Genomic DNA, 21,034 nt, shown 5'->3' with positions numbered 1-21,034 from the left:
ACTCACCTGTTTCTCATCAGTATGATGCTCTTCTTCAGCCTTCAAGGAAATTGGTGAACTGGAATTAGAATTAGAATTACTGCATGTTGAGGCAAATGAATCTGGTGAGGAGTTGTTTGTTGCTCTCCAGAGGGTGGACGCAGATGTAGACATGGTTCCTCCACCCTTAAGTAGGGCCTCTGCCATACCAACCAATTCTTCAAACTGGGTGACTGCCTGTGGTAACACTAAAATGGCAAGAAAAAGTAACAGTTTACAAATACTTTTAATAACAGGGGCATGTATTCTTATTTTTTATCATGGTATACGTATATTATATTGCGTGTATAGAAATAGGTGGGACAAATTGTTAACATTTTCTACTTTTGGAAACTAAGCATGGCAAGAAGAGTGATTGGGACATACTCACTTTTTATTATTTAATTTAACAATGGCTTAATAATAGTAAATCAATTTAAAAACATTTGGTTATTGGGGGTGCCTGGGTGAGTAAGTCAGTTAAGCGTCTGATTCTTGATTTTGGCCCAGGTCATGATCTCATGGTTTGTGGGTTGAAGCGCCGTGTTGGGCTCTGTGTTGACAGTGTGGAGCCAGCTTAGGATTCTCTGTCTCTCCCTTCTCTCTCTGCCTCTCTCTCTCATAAATAAATAAATAAATAAATAAATAAATAAATAAACTTAAAAAAAATATATGCATTACTTCATAACTAAAATAACTAAATGAATTATAAAATAATGAAAATGAATTAAAAAGTTAATTCTTTTTTTCTAATCGTTAATAGTATTATCTGGAAGTTTTAAATCTCATTTGGAGACATTACTGATTCTATTATCAATCACCTTCCCAATATATCAGGCCAATTTAAGTGACCAGTAAAATAAACCATTTCTATTTGAATTTATTAAAATAACATTTCAGTGATGCTTGTGTGTGGTTTTCCAAGGAGTCAAATTTCATCAAATTAATAAAAATCTATTGCCATAATTCAAAACTATGTTTTCACATATTAAAGATGAATTTTGGTAATCAGCTGAATGTTATCTTTGTTCCTTTTTAAATGGAAACTTACACATTCAAAGGTGATCATGTCTCCATGTAAAATGGTCTTCTCTGTTGTTATATCTAGTTTGTTTCCTAAGGACAAATAACATTTTGTTGGAGTTGGAAGACACATTGAACCCTATCTAATTTAGCTTCCACTCTATGGTTGAGGGTACTGGATGTTGGAGAAATAAAAAGACTCTAAAGCATTTTTGGACTTTTCTTAAGCACATTATTAAGCCATAATCTTTAGACCAATATTTGATTTGAAAGCTGAAAACCAGCATATTGATAATATGTACAAATCAATACACCTGGTACCATATTAATAGAAAAATAGTAAAATCTACTAAAGAAAATCTTCTTTTATATTCTTTCAGTTGATATTTACTAAGCATCTCTCATGTGCCAGACACTAATTTAATAAGCATTATTTATTGAGCATTTAATAATAAACATTTATCTAGATTTTACTCTGTTCCAGGCACTATTCTGAGAACTTTACTGATGTTCATTCATTTAATCCTCATTGCTCTCTGAGATAGATATTATCATTACCCCTAGTTTACAGATGAAGACAATTAGGCAGTGAGACAGGTTAAAAAACCCATCCAGGGTCAACCCAGTTAGTGAAAAGAAGACCAAGATTCAAATTCAGACTTAGGCAATTCCATGCCATAAACAACTATGTTATGTAGATTGTCAACATTTGCTAAACACCATATTAAATGCTAAGACTGAGACTGGGAGCAAAACCAAATGTGATCCTGGCCTTTTGGAACTGAGGTGGAGGAAAGAGGGGGAGGAGCACTATTTACCCAACCATGGTGTGGAGTAAGAATTTGGCCTGCTTAAAGAGAGATCTGGCCTCCACCTAACCACCTAGTTCCTGAAAGGTAGCCTGTAAACCCTTGGAATTTCCTGAGTGACAGGAGGCATGTCTTTGTTTTTCAGGGTGAGCCTCTCAGCCCACACCTGATAGTTTATGCTAAGATATATCTCAGCATGTGGACAATCACACCCAATAGTCTTAGTGTAGAAGCAGACCACAGCCAGAAAGCTAGAATAATTTAGAGACTGAGTTCAACATATGCAACCAACCAATCAATCAATCAATCATGCCTACACAATGAACCTTCAATAAAAACTCTGAACATTGGAGTTCCAGTGAGCTTCCTAGATGGACAATACTCCATGCATATTGTAACATATAAATGCTAGGAGGGCAATGCATCCTGAAGACAACAGAAGCTCACATTTGGAAGCCACCCGGACTCTGCCCTATGTGTGTCTTCCAACTTTGGCTGGTTCTAATTTGTATTCTTTTCCTGTAGTTTTCAGTGAGTCGTGAGTTTCTCTAGAAAATTAATGGAGCTGAGGGTGGTTTTGGAAAATGTCTGAGCTTATAGTTGGCATCCGAAGTGTTAGGCAAATGTAGCAGTCTAGAGGGCAGTGCCCTTAACTTTGCAGTTGGGTTAACTTGAGGTACATACAAAGAAATGAAAAATTACAATTGTTAAGTGTCACAAGAGAGGGGCATAATATGTTTAACTCAGCCTGGGGAGGGGAGGCATATGGAGGGCTTCTCTGGGGACATCAAGATTGACCTGAGAGCCAAAGGCTGAGCAGGGATTAAATAGCTGGAGGAAATGAGGAGGTCATCAGAGGCAAAGGAAATGCAAGTTCTATACCTGAGGAACTGTAAGAAGGCAGCTAGAATGTAAAGAGAAAAAGGGAGTTTTCTATAAAGTGAGGTTTGAAGAATATTTACTGATTTTTTCCTAATAATGAAAGTTGGACATGTTCATTGGAATGTAACCTTCTTGTCATTTCTGTGTATCTTCACCCATATTCATGTATTTTCTTTTACATAACTAGGACTGTACTATATACATAGCATTGTGTCATGGTTCTTTTTTCCAATTAAAACTGTAAGTTTAATATTTGCCTATTTCACTAAATCTTCTTGGAAAATATGATCTTTTGAGGTATAATTTACATAGACTCAAAGGCAAGATCCTACACAAATTGTGAGCAGAAATTAAGTAGGTAAAAGGGGATAAGTTTGACAAAGTGATATACCCAGTTAATGGACACCCAACAAGATATAGAACATTTCCATCCATCCAGAAAGTTGTCTCTTGTCCCTTCCGAGTCAATCTCTAGACTTGCCTTAGAGGCAACCACTGATTTGACTTTTTGGTCAGAGATAAGTTTTACCTGTTCTAGAATTACACATAAATGGTTTCAAATGGTATATTCTTAGTTTTTTTGGTCTGACTTTTTTTTTTTGCTCTGCATAATGTTTTGAGATTCATTCATGTTGTTGTATGTATCAGTTATTCATTCCTTTTCATTGCTAATATTTTAATATGTGGATACTCCATAATTAAAGTTTTCATTCACCTGTTGATGGGTTATTTTCCACCTGAAAACATGATTTTAATGGTTCCCTAATATTCTGAGGTATTGATGTTTTATAATGTATTTAAATGCTCCCTTTTTTCAAATTTAGGTTGCTTCCAATTTTTCTTTATTTCAAACAAAACTTTTATGACTTGCCTAGCACATACATCTTCATATGTATCTCTGATCACAACAATGCTACAAATTCCTGAAAGCATAATAATAGGGTCAAAGGTATAAATGTTGTCCAACCTCAACTAATACTTGCTCTTGAGAAAGATTCTTCCAACTTACCCACTAACAATGTAAGAATTCAGCATTTCACTCCAGCATCAACAACAGGTGTTAACCACTAACAATAATCTTCACTATTTAGATAGGTTGAAATGTTAATAAAATTTAAATTGCAATTATTTTATTATTGTGAAGTTAAATATATACTTATTTATTGATTATTTGACCTTCTATGAATTATCTGTTAGACCATGGAATATTAGTTTTTTTTCTTTTTTCTAATGTTTATTTAATTTTTGAGAGAGAGACAGAGACAGAGCATAAGTGCAGGAGGGGCAGATAGAGAGGGAGACACAGAATCTGAAGTAGGCTCTAGGCTCTGAGCTGTCAGCACAGAGCTCAACTTGAGGATTGAACTCATGAACCACAAGACATGATCTGAGCCAAAGTCAGCTGATTAACCGACTGAGCCACCCAGGTGCCCAGTACTTTTTTTTAATGTAATCTCTATGCCCAATGTGGGGCTCAAACTTATGACCCTGAGTTCAAATGTTTCATGTTCTACCACCTGAGCCAGACAGTACTTTTTCTATTTTTGATAATTCAGTTTTTGTGAAGTGCTTATAATTGTGCCTAATGTGTTATAAGCACAGTGTGTTAGCTATTGTTATTTACTCCCTTATATGTTAAGCATTTTAACCTTTTGTCATAAGTTGCAAGCATTTTTCTTAGAGTGTTTATCTTTTAATTTCATGATATTTTGAAAGCATACACACATTTTTAGTTTTTATTGTAAAGTAGCAGTCTTCTTCAGTGTATTATTTATTTTATGCTTAGAAAGTCGTTCACCTTTCAGATCAGTAAAATAGTCATATATTTTGTATAGTTTGAATATTTTTTTACAAATGAGCTTTTTCCACCTGGATATAATTTTTAAACTTCTAATGGATAGTTCTGAACATAAACAAAAATTGTAAACTCCCATATATCCATCCTTCAGTTTCATCTCATAGCCAGTCTTGTTCTCTTTAAACCCCCATCCACTTTCTCTCCATCCCCAAGAATACTTCCAACAAATCATAGGCAGCATCTCATTTATCTGTAAATATTTCCATATGTATCTCTAAAGGCAAGAAAACATATAAACATATATGTTTAAAATATAAAAATATTACATAAATATAAAATAGAAACACAACACCATTGTGACAATCAACAGTTCTTTAATAATGTTAAAAAAAAACTAAGAAATGTCCAAATTTCTCTGATTTTCTCATCACTGTTGTTTTTTTCTTTATTTGAATCAGGATCCAAATAAAGTCCACATGTTATGATTAGTTACTGTCCTTTTATAAACTATAGATTTTTTTCTCTCTCTGTCCTAGTTTTTTCTTTGGAATTTATTAATTGAAGAAATTGGGTTGTAAGTTTTACAGGGTTTCCTGCAGTGGGATTTTGCTGATTGTATCTACAAGTCATGTTTAACTTATTATTCTGTTCCCTGTATTTGCTCTAAATTGGTAATTATATATAAAGTCTTGATAAGATTTAGGTAGTGTTTTAAATTCTATCAGGTAGTGATAGAATGCATGGTTAATGTTTCTTGGGGTGTTAGCTGTCACTGATGGTCACCATTTATATTTCATTACATCATAAGGGGTTGAAAAATGGTGATATTCTAATTCTTCTTCAATTATTGGCTAGAATTCTTGTACAAAGGGAAACTTCCTCCCATCAACTGTTTGGTTATGCTTAGGTTCATTTCATATAATAAATAATGACAGGGCAAATACTTGACTTTTTATCTATATTTGCCAGTTTCCAGATGATCATTAAGTTTTTTCTTTTTTGAATACCATTATGAACTCATGCATTTAAATATACATGATAACCTGTTGCGGGTATCATTATTATTGAAACTCAAATTGTCCCATCTTTGGCCAGTGGGAACCTCTTCTGGTTGGCATGTCTACATAGTCTTTGCTAACTGCCTTGCTTGCTGGTATGACAAGATTTTCATCTATATTTCCTGTTCTAGGCCCCAAAAAGGCTCATTTTTTTTTTTTCTAAATGACAGTTTATTTATTTATTTATTTATTTATTTTATTTTTTATAATATATGAAATTTATTGTCCAAATTGGTTTCCATAAAACACCCAGTGCTCATCCCAAAAGGTGCCCTCCTCAATACCCATCACCCACCCTCTCCTCCCTCCCACCCCCCATCAACCCTCAGTTTGTTCTCAGTTTTTAACAGTCTCTTATGCTTTGGCTCTCTCCCACTCTAACCTCTTTTTTTTTTTTTTTTTTTTTTTTCCTTTTTTCCTCCCCCTCCCCCATGGGTTCCTGTTACGTTTCTCAGGATCCACATAAGAGTGAAACCATATGGTATCTGTCTTTCTCTGTATGGCTTATTTCACTTAGCATCACACTCTCCAGTTCCATCCACGTTGCTACAAAAGGCCATATTTCATTTTTTCTCATTGCCACGTAGTATTCCATTGTGTATATAAACCACAATTTCTTTATCCATTCATCAGTTGATGGACATTTAGGCTCTTTCCATAATTTGGCTATTGTTGAGAGTGCTGCTATGAACATTGGGGTACAAGTGCCCCTATGCATCAGTACTCCTGTATCCCTTGGATAAATTCCCAGCAGTGCTATTGCTGGGTCATAGGGTAGGTCTATTTTTAATTTTCTGAGGAACCTCCACACTGTTTTCCAGAGCGGCTGCACCAATTTGCATTCCCACCAACAGTGCAAGAGGGTTCCCGTTTCTCCACATCCTCGCCAGCATCTATAGTCTCCTGATTTGTTCATTTTGGCCACTCTGACTGGCGTGAGGTGATACCTGAGTGTGGTTTTGATTTGTATTTCCCTGATAAGGAGCGACGCTGAACATCTTTTCATGTGCCTGTTGGCCATCCGGATGTCTTCTTTAGAGAAGTGTCTATACATGTTTTCTGCCCATTTCTTCACTGGGTTATTTGTTTTTCGGGTGTGGAGTTTGGTGAGCTCTTTATAGATTCTGGATACTAGCCCTTTGTCTGATATGTCATTTGCAAATATCTTTTCCCATTCCGTTGGTTGCCTTTTAGTTTTGTTGGTTGTTTCCTTTGCTGTGCAGAAGCTTTTTATCTTCATAAGGTCCCAGTAATTCACTTTTGCTTTTAATTCCCTTGCCTTTGGGGATGTGTCGAGTAAGAGATTGCTACGGCTGAGGTCAGAGAGGTCTTTTCCTGCTTTCTCCTCTAAGGTTTTGATGGTTTCCTGTCTCACATTCAGGTCCTTTATCCATTTTGAGTTTATTTTTGTGAATGGTGTGAGAAAGTGGTCTAGTTTCAACCTTCTGCATGTTGCTGTCCAGTTCTCCCAGCACCATTTGTTAAAGAGGCTGTCTTTTTTCCATTGGATGTTCTTTCCTGCTTTGTCAAAGATGAGTTGACCATACGTTTGTGGGTCTAGATCTGGGGTTTCTATTCTATTCCATTGGTCTATGTGTCTGTTTTTGTGCCAATACCATGCTGTCTTGATGATGACAGCTTTGTAGTAGAGGCTAAAGTCTGGGATTGTGATGCCTCCTGCTTTGGTCTTCTTCTTCAAAATTCCTTTGGCTATTCGGGGCCTTTTGTGGTTCCATATGAATTTTAGGATTGCTTGTTCTAGTTTCGAGAAGAATGCTGGTGCAATTTTGATTGGGATTGCATTGAATGTGTAGATAGCTTTGGGTAGTATTGACATTTTGACAATATTTATTTTTCCAATCCATGAAAAAGGCTCATTTTGTACATTTCCTGTGCAAGTTCTGGAATCAGCCATTTCTCCAAGGAACCCCCCTAGCTCCTTTTAGAAGGAAATGTTATTATAAGACCATATCTAGGTGCTAGAAGGGCTCTTTGCTCTTGAGTTCATGTTTCTAGGCCTATTCAATGAACAAACAGTATTAGAAAATACGTATTATTAATTTTTAAAGATAAATTTCATCATGTGTTTAAACCAGTACTTCCCACTCAAAATTCAGAAGATGGCATTTTTATTTAAACTGTATAGCTATGATTTTAGTGTGCCATATGGTGTGAAATGACCACCTAATTTGAACCTGCCCAACCTTCCCCCCAACACGCACTGGAATATCAAGTTCCCCAGGGCCATTTGTTGAATAATTTATCCTTTTTCTGATTAACTTGCAGGACTTGCTACATAAATTGCCAAGCCCATTGCAAAAATGAAAATGCAGCACTCCTTGTTCAAACCTTTTTAAAAATTTTAATATGGTGACAGCAGAGCTTTTAACCAGTATTTGGGACCTTTCTAAGAGTAGGGTTGTCAGGGACTGTACAGGTCAGGCATCCATGAAGCTGGCCCTGATGATTTGTGATAGTGAACCCTGGAATAGCAAATACTTACACAGCCAGGTTCTGTTCTGAATGCTTCACATGTCACCCAGCTAAGTACTTTTATTATTTCTAGTTTTGAGATGAGGAAACTGAGGCACAGAGCAGTTAAATAACTTGCATATGGTTACACAGCTAGTAGGTGGCAGAGCAGGGGTTTGGACCCAGGTGGTTTGGCCCCTCTAAATCTATACTCTTTACCTTTACGCCATATGGCCTCTAGGATAGTTTCTGTATCACATATAAGGTTCTGTTTGGGGGATATGCATTCTGTTCCACTGATCTGCTGATCTTGCACTAGAAAGTCATTTTTAATAATTGGAAATTTATATGATTTAATGTTGATAGGTTATACACTCATATTCTTTTTCAGAATGGTCTTTATTGATTTTGCCTATTTATTTTCTCAGGTTAACTTTATAATAATCATTGCCAAATTCCCAAAAACAAAACAAAACAAAAAATCATTAGTATTTGTATTGGAATTCCACTCAAAGTACTAGTTATTTGGGGATGAATTGGTATCTTCTCCTCTCATCAATGAATGTGACAAACCTCTCCATTAATTTAGGTTTGTATATTTCTCCAGTGAGGTTTTGGGTTTTTTTGTTTTGTTTTGTTTTTGTTTTTGTTTTTATTTTAGAGAGAGAGAGAGAGAGAGCACAAGCTGGGGATAGGGGTAGAGGGAGAGAGAGAAAGTCTTTAGCAGGCTCCATGTCCAATGCAGAGTCCTGACGCAGGGCCCAATCCCATGACTCTGGGACCATGACTTGAGCTGAAATCAAGAGTTGGACATTCAACCGACTGATCCACCCTGGAGCCCCTCCAGTGATTTTTTAATTTTTCTTCGTTGATCACATACATTTCTTATTAGGGTTGTTAGTAGATATTTTATAGTTGTTTGTAATTAATGTGACTAGATTTTTTTTTTCTTCTAGAAATATAACTGGCAATTTCTGACCTATAAGGAAATTACTGATTAAAAAAAAATGATAGCTGCTAGATTTGAACACCTATCATGTACTCGTTATTGATCAGTTTTTAAGTAAAATAAGGCTCATAATGAATAACAGTAGTCCTCTGCCCTGTCACTCACCTCTCTTGACTAACACTCTTAGAGACCACCAATTCCAATCCATTTACATGCTTCTTCTGGTACTTACCTTCATAGTCTTAAATAATAATATGCATATACAACTATTTACTGTTTTTTTCAGATCCATATAATTCTTTCTTTCTTTCTTTCTTTCTTTCTTTCTTTCTTTCTTTCTTTCGTAAGCTGTACGTGCAATGTGGGGCTTGAACTCATGACCCCAAGATCAAGAGTCACATGATCTATGACTGAGTCAGCCAGGCAACCCAACTTACTGATTTTCAGCTATGTAGTATGACAATATTGCTCTCTTTCAAATCCTCCCCCAGCCACACAGAAACACACACACCTGCTAATCACATGCAAACATGTACACACTCTTCTCATCACCCCAGAATAGTGGTAACACAATTGTTAGTTCAATAGATATTGTGCTTACATTATTATAGTGATGCAAATATTATTCACGATTCCTTTTCTTTAAAACATTTTTTCATAGAGTTAATAATTACATTATTATTATTATTATTATTACTATTATTATTTTACACTATTTCTCTCACTTATACATCTCTAAACTTCCTGTCGGAGGTGTAAAATCCCCTTTCATTATATTTGGATACATCATGTCATTTATCAATTTCATATTTTTCTTGGAGTTCTCTCCCCTGGAGCCCTCCATACCCCTCCATAATCTGGGCTAGCTGCTTCTAGGCCACTGTATACTTGTCATCCTGGAGCTTCCCTTCACTATCATTCTATGGCCCCTCTTTGTCTTTCTCCTGAATTGGACCACCAATTTTCTGGATATCATGTTTTTATTTTTCTAGATTTACTCTCTCATTTGGGAGGAGTGCATCCTCTGTTACCTTTGAAAAAGAAATCATAGGAAGCACATTAGTGAGATTTTATAAGTGTGAAAGTATTATTATTCTACCCTCAAACTTGGCTGATAAATCACTGGGTATAGAAGTCTAGATTTGGAAGGCATTGTATAATTATCTTGGAGCTTCCTTTGTTGTTGGTGAAAAGGCCAATGCTATTCTGATTTCCAGTCCTTAGCCTGGGACATGCTTATTCTCTCTGAAAGCTTTTGGGTCTTCCCTTTACTTCTGGTGTTCTAAAAGTTCACAATGTTATGACTTAGTCAAGTCTTTTTGCTTTTGGTGGTATCTTTTAATCTAAAAGTTTGTGTTAGTCAGTTAGCTTCTCCTTCTTCTTTCATCTTTTAGAATTTTTTGTCTTTGGGGGCACCTGGGTGGCTCAGTCGGTTAAGCAACTGACTTTGGCTCAGGTCATGATCTCGCAGTTCATGAATTAAAGCCTCGCATCTGGATCTGTGCTGACAGCACAGAGCCTAGAGCCTACTTCAGATTCTGTCTCCCTCTCTCTCTCTGCCCCTCCCCTGCTTGCACTCTGTCTCACTCTCTCTCCCTCTCAAAAATAAATAAACATTAAAAAAATTAAGGGGTGCCTGGATGGTTCAGTCTGTTAAGCCTCCAACTTTGGCTCAGGTCATTATCTCACAGTTTGTGGGTTCAAGCCCTGTACTGACAGCACAGAGCCTGGAGTCTGCTTTGGATTCTGTGTCTCCCTCACTCTCTACCACTTCCCCGCTCTTGCTCTCTCTCTCAAAAAGAAATAAAATATTTTTTTTAAATTAAAATAAAAAAGAACTTCTTCTCTTTGAGCATTCGACTTCCAGGACTAATTCTTTATTTTTCCTAATCTTCTCTATTTTCCTTTTCTTGGTCTTCTTACTCTAATATCTACAAGATTTTCTTAACTTTAACTTCCAGACATTTTATTGAATTTCTAGGTTTCTCCCCGCTTGGTCTTTGGATATTCATTTCTTTTCTTTTTCTCCTTTTATTTTAAAAATTATTTTTTAATTTTTTAAAAATGTTTACTTATTTTTGAGAGAGACAGAGACAGAATGCAAGTGGGTTAGGGGCAGAGAGAGAGGGAGACCCAGAATCCAAAGCAGGCTCCAGGCTCTGAGCTGTCAGCACAGAGCCCAATGAGGGGCTCAAACTCATGAACCATGAGATCATAACCTGAGCCAAAGCCAGATGCTTAAGGAACTGAGGCACCCAGGCACCCCTGGGTGGATATTCATTTCTTAAATTACCCTGTTCTTATATCATGTATATTTCTTCTGCTCCCTGAATTATCTGTTTCCTTTGACTTTATTTTTCTCTTAGTTTAGTTTGTTTTGGTCTGTTTTCCATGATAGAAGATTTCCTCAAATAATCACCTTCCCTCAGGTGTGCCCAGTGTCCCTGAGTTCATAGCTCTGGTTCAACCCCTCCTGAGAGAAAACCTCCATCTTTTGCTGTGGTGAAGAGTGGTAGTTGCAGACAGCATGGGAAGAATATGTAACTTTGTGGTCCCAAAGTGTCTTTATGTAGGTCTTTCAGTGACTCCTCCTTTCAGTGACCTCTTCATGTAGGTCTTTTCACACTACCAGCACTATCCTAATCCCTTTCACACGGACAATTCCTAAACCATTTATAGTTCTGTGGTGTGATATGACTTATTTCTTTTTAATTTCTCTACCTCTATCCCCTCCTCACCCCCATCACAGACACTGAGTTTTCAGATTTCTACAGAGTTAGTCACTACTCATCCATCTGTTTTTCAGGTTGTAAAATTTTATTGGTATCTTTTATCTCCTGTGGTCTTCTTTCAGGTTTTCTTGTCATTTCCTTTTATGCATTTTAAGTTTATTTTTAGCAGGATTTCAAGAAAGAAGGGAGAGTCACACATATTTCACTTAAGCTTTATATCATACTTAAAGAAATCTGGGCAAAAGTTAACTAATTTTTTATTCTTCACTGTAATCTCATTAGTTATGAGACTTGAGTTTTTAGTCAATGCTTTCCTTTTTATGGTACACATTCATTTTCTAAAAATAATGACAAAATAAATGGATACCTTCTATACAATAGATGTGTCACCGTTTTCTCTTTTATATCTTCTTTTTTTAGTGTTTATTTGTTTATTTTGAGAAAGGGAGAGGCAGAGAAAGAGGCAGAGAGAGGATCCCAAATAGTCTCAGTGGTATCAGTGCAGCACCCGATGTGGCACTCATTCCACAAACCGTGAGATCACTACCTGAGCCAAAATCAAGAGTCAGGTGCTTAACCAACTAAGCCACCTAGGTGCCCCTTCCTCTTATATCTTATGGTGTTAGTCAGTTGTGGTCCACAAGATAAGTTTCAAATGCTTAACACATACATATATAGCACAAATACATTTGCCATTCTGAATGTCTAAAGTGGCATATATATTCTGCTGTTTTTCTTAGTTAGTAGGCTTTATAAGTTGAAAAAGATCCCTGATTATTAGTTCAGAGAGTTTTAAAGAATTACTGAGCAAAAGATAACCACTTTGCAGTCTGCTCTTACAGGGTAGTTAGATGATCATTGAGAAGTGGATTTCGAGGCTAGCAATATGTAATGTTATGGGTTGAATTGTGTCCCCTCAAAAAAGAAACTTTGGAGTCCTAAACCCCAGTACCTCAGAATGTGACCTTCTTGGGAAGCAGGGTCTTTACAGATGTAATCAAGTTAAATGAGATCATTAGGGTGGGCTCTGATCCAGTATGATTGGTGTCTTTATAAGAAGGGGGACTTTTAAACATGATGAGAGAGAAGCATACAGGGAGAACACCATGTGAAGACTAGCATTATGTGGCCTCAACCCAAGGAACAACCAGAAACTGAGAGAGAACTTACCTGGCACCTTTAGTGGGAGTGTGGCCCTGTTGACACCTTGATTTTGGAATCCTAGCTTCTAGAAGTGGGAGACAACACATTTATGTTGTTTAAGCTACCCAATTTGTGGTACTTTGTTACTAGCAAGCTTATATATGGAGGTTATTGCTGATCAAGAGAAAAGAAGTTACAATAGAAGGAAAAGGAACTAATTGAAGTGGAGCCAGAGACAATAAAAGGGGAAAAACTGAATACAGTGTGTAGTGTCAAGTCATTTAGGGAGTTCTTCCTCTAAAGGGAAGGAGACAAATAGGGTGGAAGGTGGAAAAGCAAAATGCCTGAAAGGGGTTTTGTTTTGTTTTGTTTTTTAAATGGGAGAAATAATGGTATGTCAGATTTTAATGGGAATGATTCATTAGAGGAAGAAAATTTTATCTTGTAGCAGAGAGCAGGGAGAACCTCCAGAGCTCTGTTCTTAGGTAAAAGAAGATGGTATCTGATGCACAGATACTACCTTTGGCCCTACAAGAGGATAGGTCATCATGAACGACAGGAGAGAGTGAAGCATTAAGCATGGGTGCAAGGATAGGGCATCCAGCTGACTCAGTTGGTAGAGCATGGGACTCTTGAGATTGAGGTCATGGATTCAAGCTCCAAGTTGGGCAGAGATCCTTACTTAAAATATAAAATAAATAAATAAATAAAGCATGTGTGCAGGGAGATGACAGTCTCTTTCATATCCTCCAATTTCACAGTGAAGTTGGAAGCAAAGTCATCACCTGAAAGCGAGGATATGGGAGGAGGTATGAGAAATTGGCAGAGAGAGAAGAAAATGAAATGGCATTTGGGAGTATGGGAGAGAGAAAAAACTGGTCATAGTGATTCCTTTCATATACTATTGAGACTCATTTGCTACTCTTTCATTTAGAATTTTCTCATCTAAATGTGTAACAAAGATTGGTCTAATAATTTTCTTTTTGGGCTTTATGTGTCAAGTTCTGGTGTTGATAAAAACAGAGACAATAATAATAATAAATGCCATTACTGACCACCTATCATGTGCTCTGGGGAAAGCATTTCTTCCAATGATCTCTTTTAATCTTCATAGCAGGAAGGACATGACAGATTACCCTCATCCCCATTCTGTAGATAAGAAGATTGAAGGTGGGGCCGAGGGCCCAGGAAAGTGACATGGCCAAAGCTGTATAGCTAATAAGCAGAGATGGGATTCAAACTAAAGTCTATAACTCAAAAATCAATACTTCGAACCAGCAATTTATGCTATGTTTATAAACTAGCTTTTAATCATACTCTAAGTTCTGGAACAGATTAAATAAAAATGAAAATTATCTATTCTTTGAAATTTGCAAAAACCTCACCAGAAAAAAACATTGGTTACAAAAATTCAATATTTAAAGTCGAAAAAATAAAGAGATAATGGCTTGGTGATGCAATAAACATATTGCCGTTTCTATATAAAATTATGAAGTCTTCAATTTAATAAATATACTTAAGAAAGCATGTGAGTCATTACTTTGTAAATCTAGCTCATCACCATGTTCTATCTGTCTCTGATCATTTCTGCCTCCAAAAATATGTGGAACTATCCTCTTTGCATCCGTGCTATCACCCTGGGCTAGGCTGCCATCTTGTTAGTCTGGATGACTGCAGTACTGTTAGAGAGTGGTCCTTCTTCACTTTCTTCCTTGTGTTATTTGCACTCATTTTGTGCAGAAGCCAGAGGGATTTATTTTCAAAATGTTCTGTGTATTTACTGTTTTACAACAAGATGCTGCCTAGCATAGCATATGATTGCCAAATATTCAGCAACACAAAATAGTGCCTAGTGCTGAACTGCAAATGGAAAACATAATTTTTGAAAAATAAATACTTAAATACAATATAAGACCATACAGAAGGCATTATAGCAAGTGGTTTTTAATTTCCAAAGATGGATCTTTCTCATTTATCAGTCTTCAATGGAATGTGATTATTTCTCAATAGTTTGTGATTATTTTCTCAAACCACTTTTCCCAATTCCAAAACTACAATTTAATATATGGGATCTTTAATTCCAGTAATTCTGTAATAGATGATAACAGGCCTCATTTTCTAGTGCTTTCCCTGGCAGAGGGGAATGAGATCAATACATCATAAACACCTTAGTGTATTTGTTCTGTCTTAGTAATCTTTTCTTTCTGGGGCCTACCACAGTGAGTAGCCTCTATTAAATGCTCAGTAAGTATCCACTGAATGTTATTAAGTGAATAAAACATTTGGTATTTTGTAGGAATAATCTAAAATTGTCTAAGCTATAAATTAAAGGCTTCAATAGAGTGCTTAGAAAATCACAGATTTTTTTTAAATGTGATGTTTGATTTTTTTCTCTAAGGTAGTGATTTTCTTTTTCATTCTTGACAGGTGATTTGCAATAATTTTCATTTATCATATATTTTCCCTTTCATCTAAAAATGTCAGTTTTCTCAAAGTTTACCTTGAAGCATGACCAAAGACTGTCGAAGTCGGCTGTTTTCTTTCCGGGTGTTTGTTAGTTTTTGTTTCAGGCTTTTTATTTTCGTGCACAATTCCTCCTTTGACAATTCTGCTAAAGGCTCTTCTTCCTCACTGGAGCTCTCACCAGGCAGAAAGGCATTTCCTGAATATGGGTCTCTCTAAAATACAAGGCAGGCACAACAAAGAAAGCTTCAAAGTGACTTTAATGGTTTATCCCATGTTCTGTGTGCTGAAGGGACCTACAAAACCCTCATCTCCTGGGCATTTCCTGCTACAGATGTCTTACCTAGTGAACTAGCCTCAGCTTTGTCTTCCTCTCTCCAGGAGAGCTCAGAAAAAGGTAAGACATCAAAGTTTCATGCACACATCTCTCACATAGCAAAAATCAGGATTCTGTCTAACTTCAGTGAAGAATATAAAGTAGGAAAATAGTATAACAGAGAAGGATCAACCAGACTGCCACTCAAATATTTGTAACTCATCCCCACCCTCCATTTTTCCCCTACCTCTTCACTCACAGTCTCTCTGTTGAGACTGTTAGAAATTTTGGGGTTTATTGCATCAGAGAAAAGAGAGAGAAGATTCACCTAGAACAAAACATTCATGCTTTCCTTTTAGTTTTAAAAATAATTTTTAAGATCAATAGCAAGACAATACTCTGAAACATACACATTTGAGTTGCAAAACACAGGCTGCGTTGAGACAGAAAAGGATTTCCTCAAATTACCAAATTTGCCTTGGTAATGAATTTATAAAGATCCAAACCTAAAAGGCTGGAGTATAAAGTTTTTAAGAATAAACTTTAGAATATAAGAGATAAAGGTATGACATAAAGAAAGTTTCTGTTGTACAGGAAAGGAAGAGACATTCTGGTGCCAGGAGGAGCCTAGGGAATAAGTAGCTGGAATGGCAGGAAATCAGATTCAAGTGTCTTTGCTCTTCCTGACTCCACTATTTGAGGGGAAGGGAGAAGGATCACGGGGTAAGGGTATATGTTAGAAACATCCAGATAAATGAGGGGCAATCTTAGAGCAACAGGATTGGCTCCTTCCCTCTCAGTGCATTAAAAACTCCCCAAAGAGGCATGATGTCCAGCATTAGCATCATGTCAACATGGTCTTTCTCAGGGTCATAAATCTGAAATGGCCAATATTAGTATCTAGACAGTTGGACCAGAGAGAGCAGCCAGACTCTCCAGAGTTCTTACAAAGCAGCTAGAGAATCCAAATGGTCCCTTTGACCTTGTCAGGAAACAGGTAAGTGCTGAGGAAACTGGTGAAACAGAAATAGTTCAGTGTGTAGACAGAGACACCACACAATTCCAGAACCTTTTAGAAGGTGGCAGTGGGCCCCACTCATGCTAGGGACCAAACAATGCCCACAGTAAGCAAAGAAAACTTTTGCAGACAACTGGACTGAAGGAAGAAAAGGCCAAGATTGAACAGCAGAGCACATGCAACACACATAGGAGACACTCCTTGAAGTGTTAGGCCCTGGGGAATAGGGAACACTGCAGTACAGAGCAATAGAGGACCTCTTCTTTGTAACGTTATTATTGTAAATGGCAAGAGAAGTAGCTGAGTTTTCTAACACAGAGAAACAGACACAGAGAGTTAAACAAAATGAGGAGATGCAAGAATATGTCCCAAATGAAAGAAAAGGAACAAATACTAGCAAGGGACCTAAGCAAAATGGATATGAGTAATATGTCTGATAGAGATTTTAAAGTAATGATAAGGGGTGCCTGGGTGGCTTAGTCAGTTGAGCATCTGACTTTTGATTTCAGCTTAGGTTATGATTCCAGTATTGTAGGATCAAGCCCTGTGTCTGTGCTGAGCATGGAGCCTGCTTGGGATTCTCTCTCTTACTCCTTCTGTCCCTCTCCCCTATGCATGCTCTCTCAATCTCTCTAAAAATAGATAGATAGATAGATAGATAGAGAGATAGATAAAATAATAAAGTAATGATCATAAAGATACTCACTGGACTTGAGAAAAGAGGGCAGGACATCAGTGAGACCTTTAACACAGAGATAAAAAAAACAATCAGATCAAGACCAAAATAATTGAAATTTAAAATACATTTGATGGAATAAATAGCAGTCTAGATGAAGCGAGGAATGAATTAATGACCTGGAAGACAAAGTAATGGAGAGTAACCAAGCTGAGCAAAAACTAATTTTGCTAAGAAAAGCTCATTTTCTTTCCTTCCTTTTGCTCAAATTGAGAATAGTCTTAGGGAACTCAGTGACCCCCTCAAGCATAATACCATTCATGTTATAGAGATCTCAGAGGAAGAAGAGAGAGAAAAGAAGGCAGAAAATTTACTTGAAGAAATAATAGCTGAAAACTTCCCTAATGTGGGGAAGGAAACTGATATCCAGATCCAGAAAGCACAGAGATTCTCCTAAGCCCCCAAATTCAACCCAAGAAGGTCCATACCAAGACACATAGTAATTAAAAAGGCAAAAAGTAATGATAAAGAAAAAAATTTTAAAGCAGCGGGAGAAAGGAAGACAGTTATATACAAGGGAAACTTCATAAGGCTATCAGTGGATTTTTCAGCAGAAACTTTGCAGGACAGCAGGAAGTGGAATGATACATTCAAACTCCTGAAAATAAAAAGCTGTAGCTAAGAAAACTCTATCAGAGAGTATCATACAAAATCGAAGGAGAAATAAAAAGTTTCTCAGACAAAAAATAAAAGAGTTCATAACTACTAAACAAGCCTTCAAGAAATATTCCTTTGAATATAAAGGAAAGACCATAAAGGAGAGTATGAAAAGTAAAATATACAAGAGCAGTAAAATTAAGTGTTTTTGTAAAAACCAGTCAAAGGTATTCATAAAATGAAAGGATGTAGAATATGACACTATATACCTAAAACGTTGGGGAGGAGTAAGAAATGGTTCCAAACTTAAGCAATCATCAACCTAATATAGACTACTCTATGCAGAAGATGTTATATAAAAACCTAGTGGTAACCACAAATAAAAAACCAGGAGATATGCAAGGAATAAAGGAAAGGTATCCAAGTATATCACTAAAGAAAGCCAACAAACCATGAAAGAGAGCAAGAGAAGAAAGGATCAGAGAAAATCTACAGGAACAACTACAAAGAAGTAAAAAAATAAAAGTGACAATAAATACATATCAATTAATCATTACTTTGAATGTAAAGGGACTAAACACTCCAGTCAAAAGACATAGGGTGACAGAATGGATAAAAAACAAGACCCATCTATTTTCTGCCTATAAAAGACTCATTTCAGGGGTGCCTGGGTAGCTCAGTTGGTTAAGCATCTGACTCTTGATATTGGCTGAGGTCATGATCTTGTGGTCATGGGACTGAGGCCCAGTGTTGGCTCCTCCATGCTGGGCTTGGAGCCTGTTTGGGATTCTCTCTTTCCTTCCCTCTCTGCCCCTACTTTGCTCATCCTCTCTCTCTCTCAAAAAATTAAAAAGTCTCTTCTTTAAAAAAAAAGGACACCTGCAGATTGAAAGTGAGGGGATGGAGGGCACCTGGGTGGCTCAGTCAGTTAAGCATCTGACTCTGGCTCAGGTCATGATCTTATGGTTCATGAGTTTGAGTCCCACATCAGGTAAGCTCAAGCTCCACTTCAGGTGAACATGAGCCCCGCTTCAGGTGAGACCCACTTCTCTCTCCCTCTCTCTCTGCCCCTCTGCGCCTCTCTTATACAACAACAACAACAGCAGCAAAGAAAGTGAGGGGATGGAGAAACATTTATCATGCAAATGGATGTCAAAAGAAAGCCAGGGTAGCAATACTTATATAGGACAAAATAGATTTTAAAACAAAAACTGGAACAAGAGACAAAGAGGACACTATACAATAATAATGGGGACAATTCAACAAAAGGATACAACTGTAAATAATTATGCATTCAAGATAAGAACACCCAAATACATAAAACATTTAATAGAAAACATAAAGGAAATAATCAATAGTAATAGAATAATAGTAGGGGACTACTATGGTAACTAATGTAACACCCCACTTATATAATGATGGACAGATCATCCAAACAGAAAATCAATAAGGAAACAGTGGCTTTGAATGACACCCTGGACTAGATGGGTTTAACAGACATATTCAGAACATTCTATTCTAAAATGGCAGTATTCACACTCTTTCCAAGCGCACATAGAATATTCTCCAGAATAGAGCACATATTAGGCCACAAAACAAGTCTCAATAAAATAAAATGAAAATCAAAGTCTCACCATGCATCTTTTCTGACCACAATGCTATGAAACTAGAAATCAACCAAAAGAAAAAATCTGGAAAGAGCACACATACATAGAGGTTAAATAACATACTCCTAAATAATGAATGGGTCAGCTAATAAATAAAAGAAGAAATAAAAAATTACATGAAAACAAGTGAAAATGAAAATGCAATGGTCCAAAATCTTTGGGATGTAGCAAAAGTGGTGTTAAGAGAGAAGTTTATAGCAATACAAGCCTACCTCAAGAAGCAAGAAAAATCTCAAATAAACAACCTAACCTTACATCTAAAGGAGCTAGAAAAGAAGAACAAACAAAACCCCAAATCCAGGAAAAGGAGGGATGTAATAAAGATTAGAGCAGACAACGTCACTCCTCATCAGGGAAATACAAATCAAAACCACACTGAGGTACGACCTCATGCCAGTCAGAGTGGCTAAAATGAACAAATCAGGGGACTATAGATGCTGGAGAGGATGTGGAGAAACGGGAACCCTCTTTCACTGTTGGTGGGAATGCAAACTGATGCAGCCGCCCTGGCAAACAGTGTGGAGGTTCCTCAAAAAATTAAAAATAGATCTACCCTATGACCCAGCAATAGCACTGCTAGGAATTTACCCAAGGGATACAGGAATGCTGATGCATAGGGGCACTTGTACCCCAATGTTTATAGCAGCACTTTCAACAATAGCCAAATTATGGAAAAAGCCTAAATGTCCAGCAGCTGATGAATGGATAAGGAAATTGTGGTTTATATACACAATGGAATACTACTTGGCAATAAGAAAGAATGAAATATGGCCTTTATAGCAACATGGATGGAACTGGAGAGTGTTACGCTAAGTGAAATAAGTCATACAGAGAAAGACAGATACCATATGTTTTCACTCTTATGTGGATCCTGAGAAACTTAACAGAAGACCATGGGGGAGGGGAAGAAAAAAAAAGTTAGAGAGGGAGAGAGCCAAACCATAAAAGACTCTTAAAAACTGAGAATAAACTAAGGGTTGATGGGGGATGGGAGGGAGGGAGGGGTGGGTGATGGGCATTGAGGAGGGCACCTGTTGGGATGAGCACTGAGTGTTGTATGGAAACCAATTTGACAATAAATTTCATATTAAAAAAATTTAAAAAAGAAAGAAAAAAAGGACATCAATGAAAAAAAAAAAAGATTAGAGCAGAAAAAAGTGGTATAGAAACTAAAAAAAACTCCGATAGAACAGATCAATGAAGCCAGGAGCTTGTTCTTTGAAAAGATCAACCAAATTGATAAACCCCTATCTGGACTCATTAAAAAAAAAAAAAAGAGAGAACCCAAATAAACAAAATTACTAATGAGGGGGCACCTGGGTGGTTCGTTTGGTTAAGTGTTCATCTTTGGCT

General features: G+C 36.9%; 1 protein-coding gene across 2 annotated transcripts in view; it reads right to left on the bottom strand.

Moving 5' to 3' along the window:
- Nucleotides 1-21,034, bottom strand: part of BEND6 (BEN domain containing 6) — a 65,453-nt gene that overhangs the window by 10,613 nt on the left and 33,806 nt on the right. Inside the window, exons 3-5 of one of the 2 annotated variants that reach the window (XM_045498625.1) lie at nucleotides 17,388-17,423; nucleotides 15,385-15,562; nucleotides 7-227 (exon numbers count right to left, since the gene is read on the bottom strand). In XM_045498625.1, the coding sequence (XP_045354581.1) occupies nucleotides 7-227; nucleotides 15,385-15,562; nucleotides 17,388-17,423 (435 nt within the window). The remainder of the gene's footprint in view (nucleotides 1-6; nucleotides 228-15,384; nucleotides 15,563-17,387; nucleotides 17,424-21,034) is intronic. The other variant, XM_045498626.1, reaches the window with a different exon arrangement.

This window comes from Leopardus geoffroyi, chromosome B2 (assembly GCF_018350155.1).
Source record: "Leopardus geoffroyi isolate Oge1 chromosome B2, O.geoffroyi_Oge1_pat1.0, whole genome shotgun sequence".
Classification (NCBI taxonomy): Eukaryota; Metazoa; Chordata; class Mammalia; order Carnivora; family Felidae; genus Leopardus; species Leopardus geoffroyi.
This window is presented reverse-complemented; position numbering and strand designations above follow the sequence as displayed.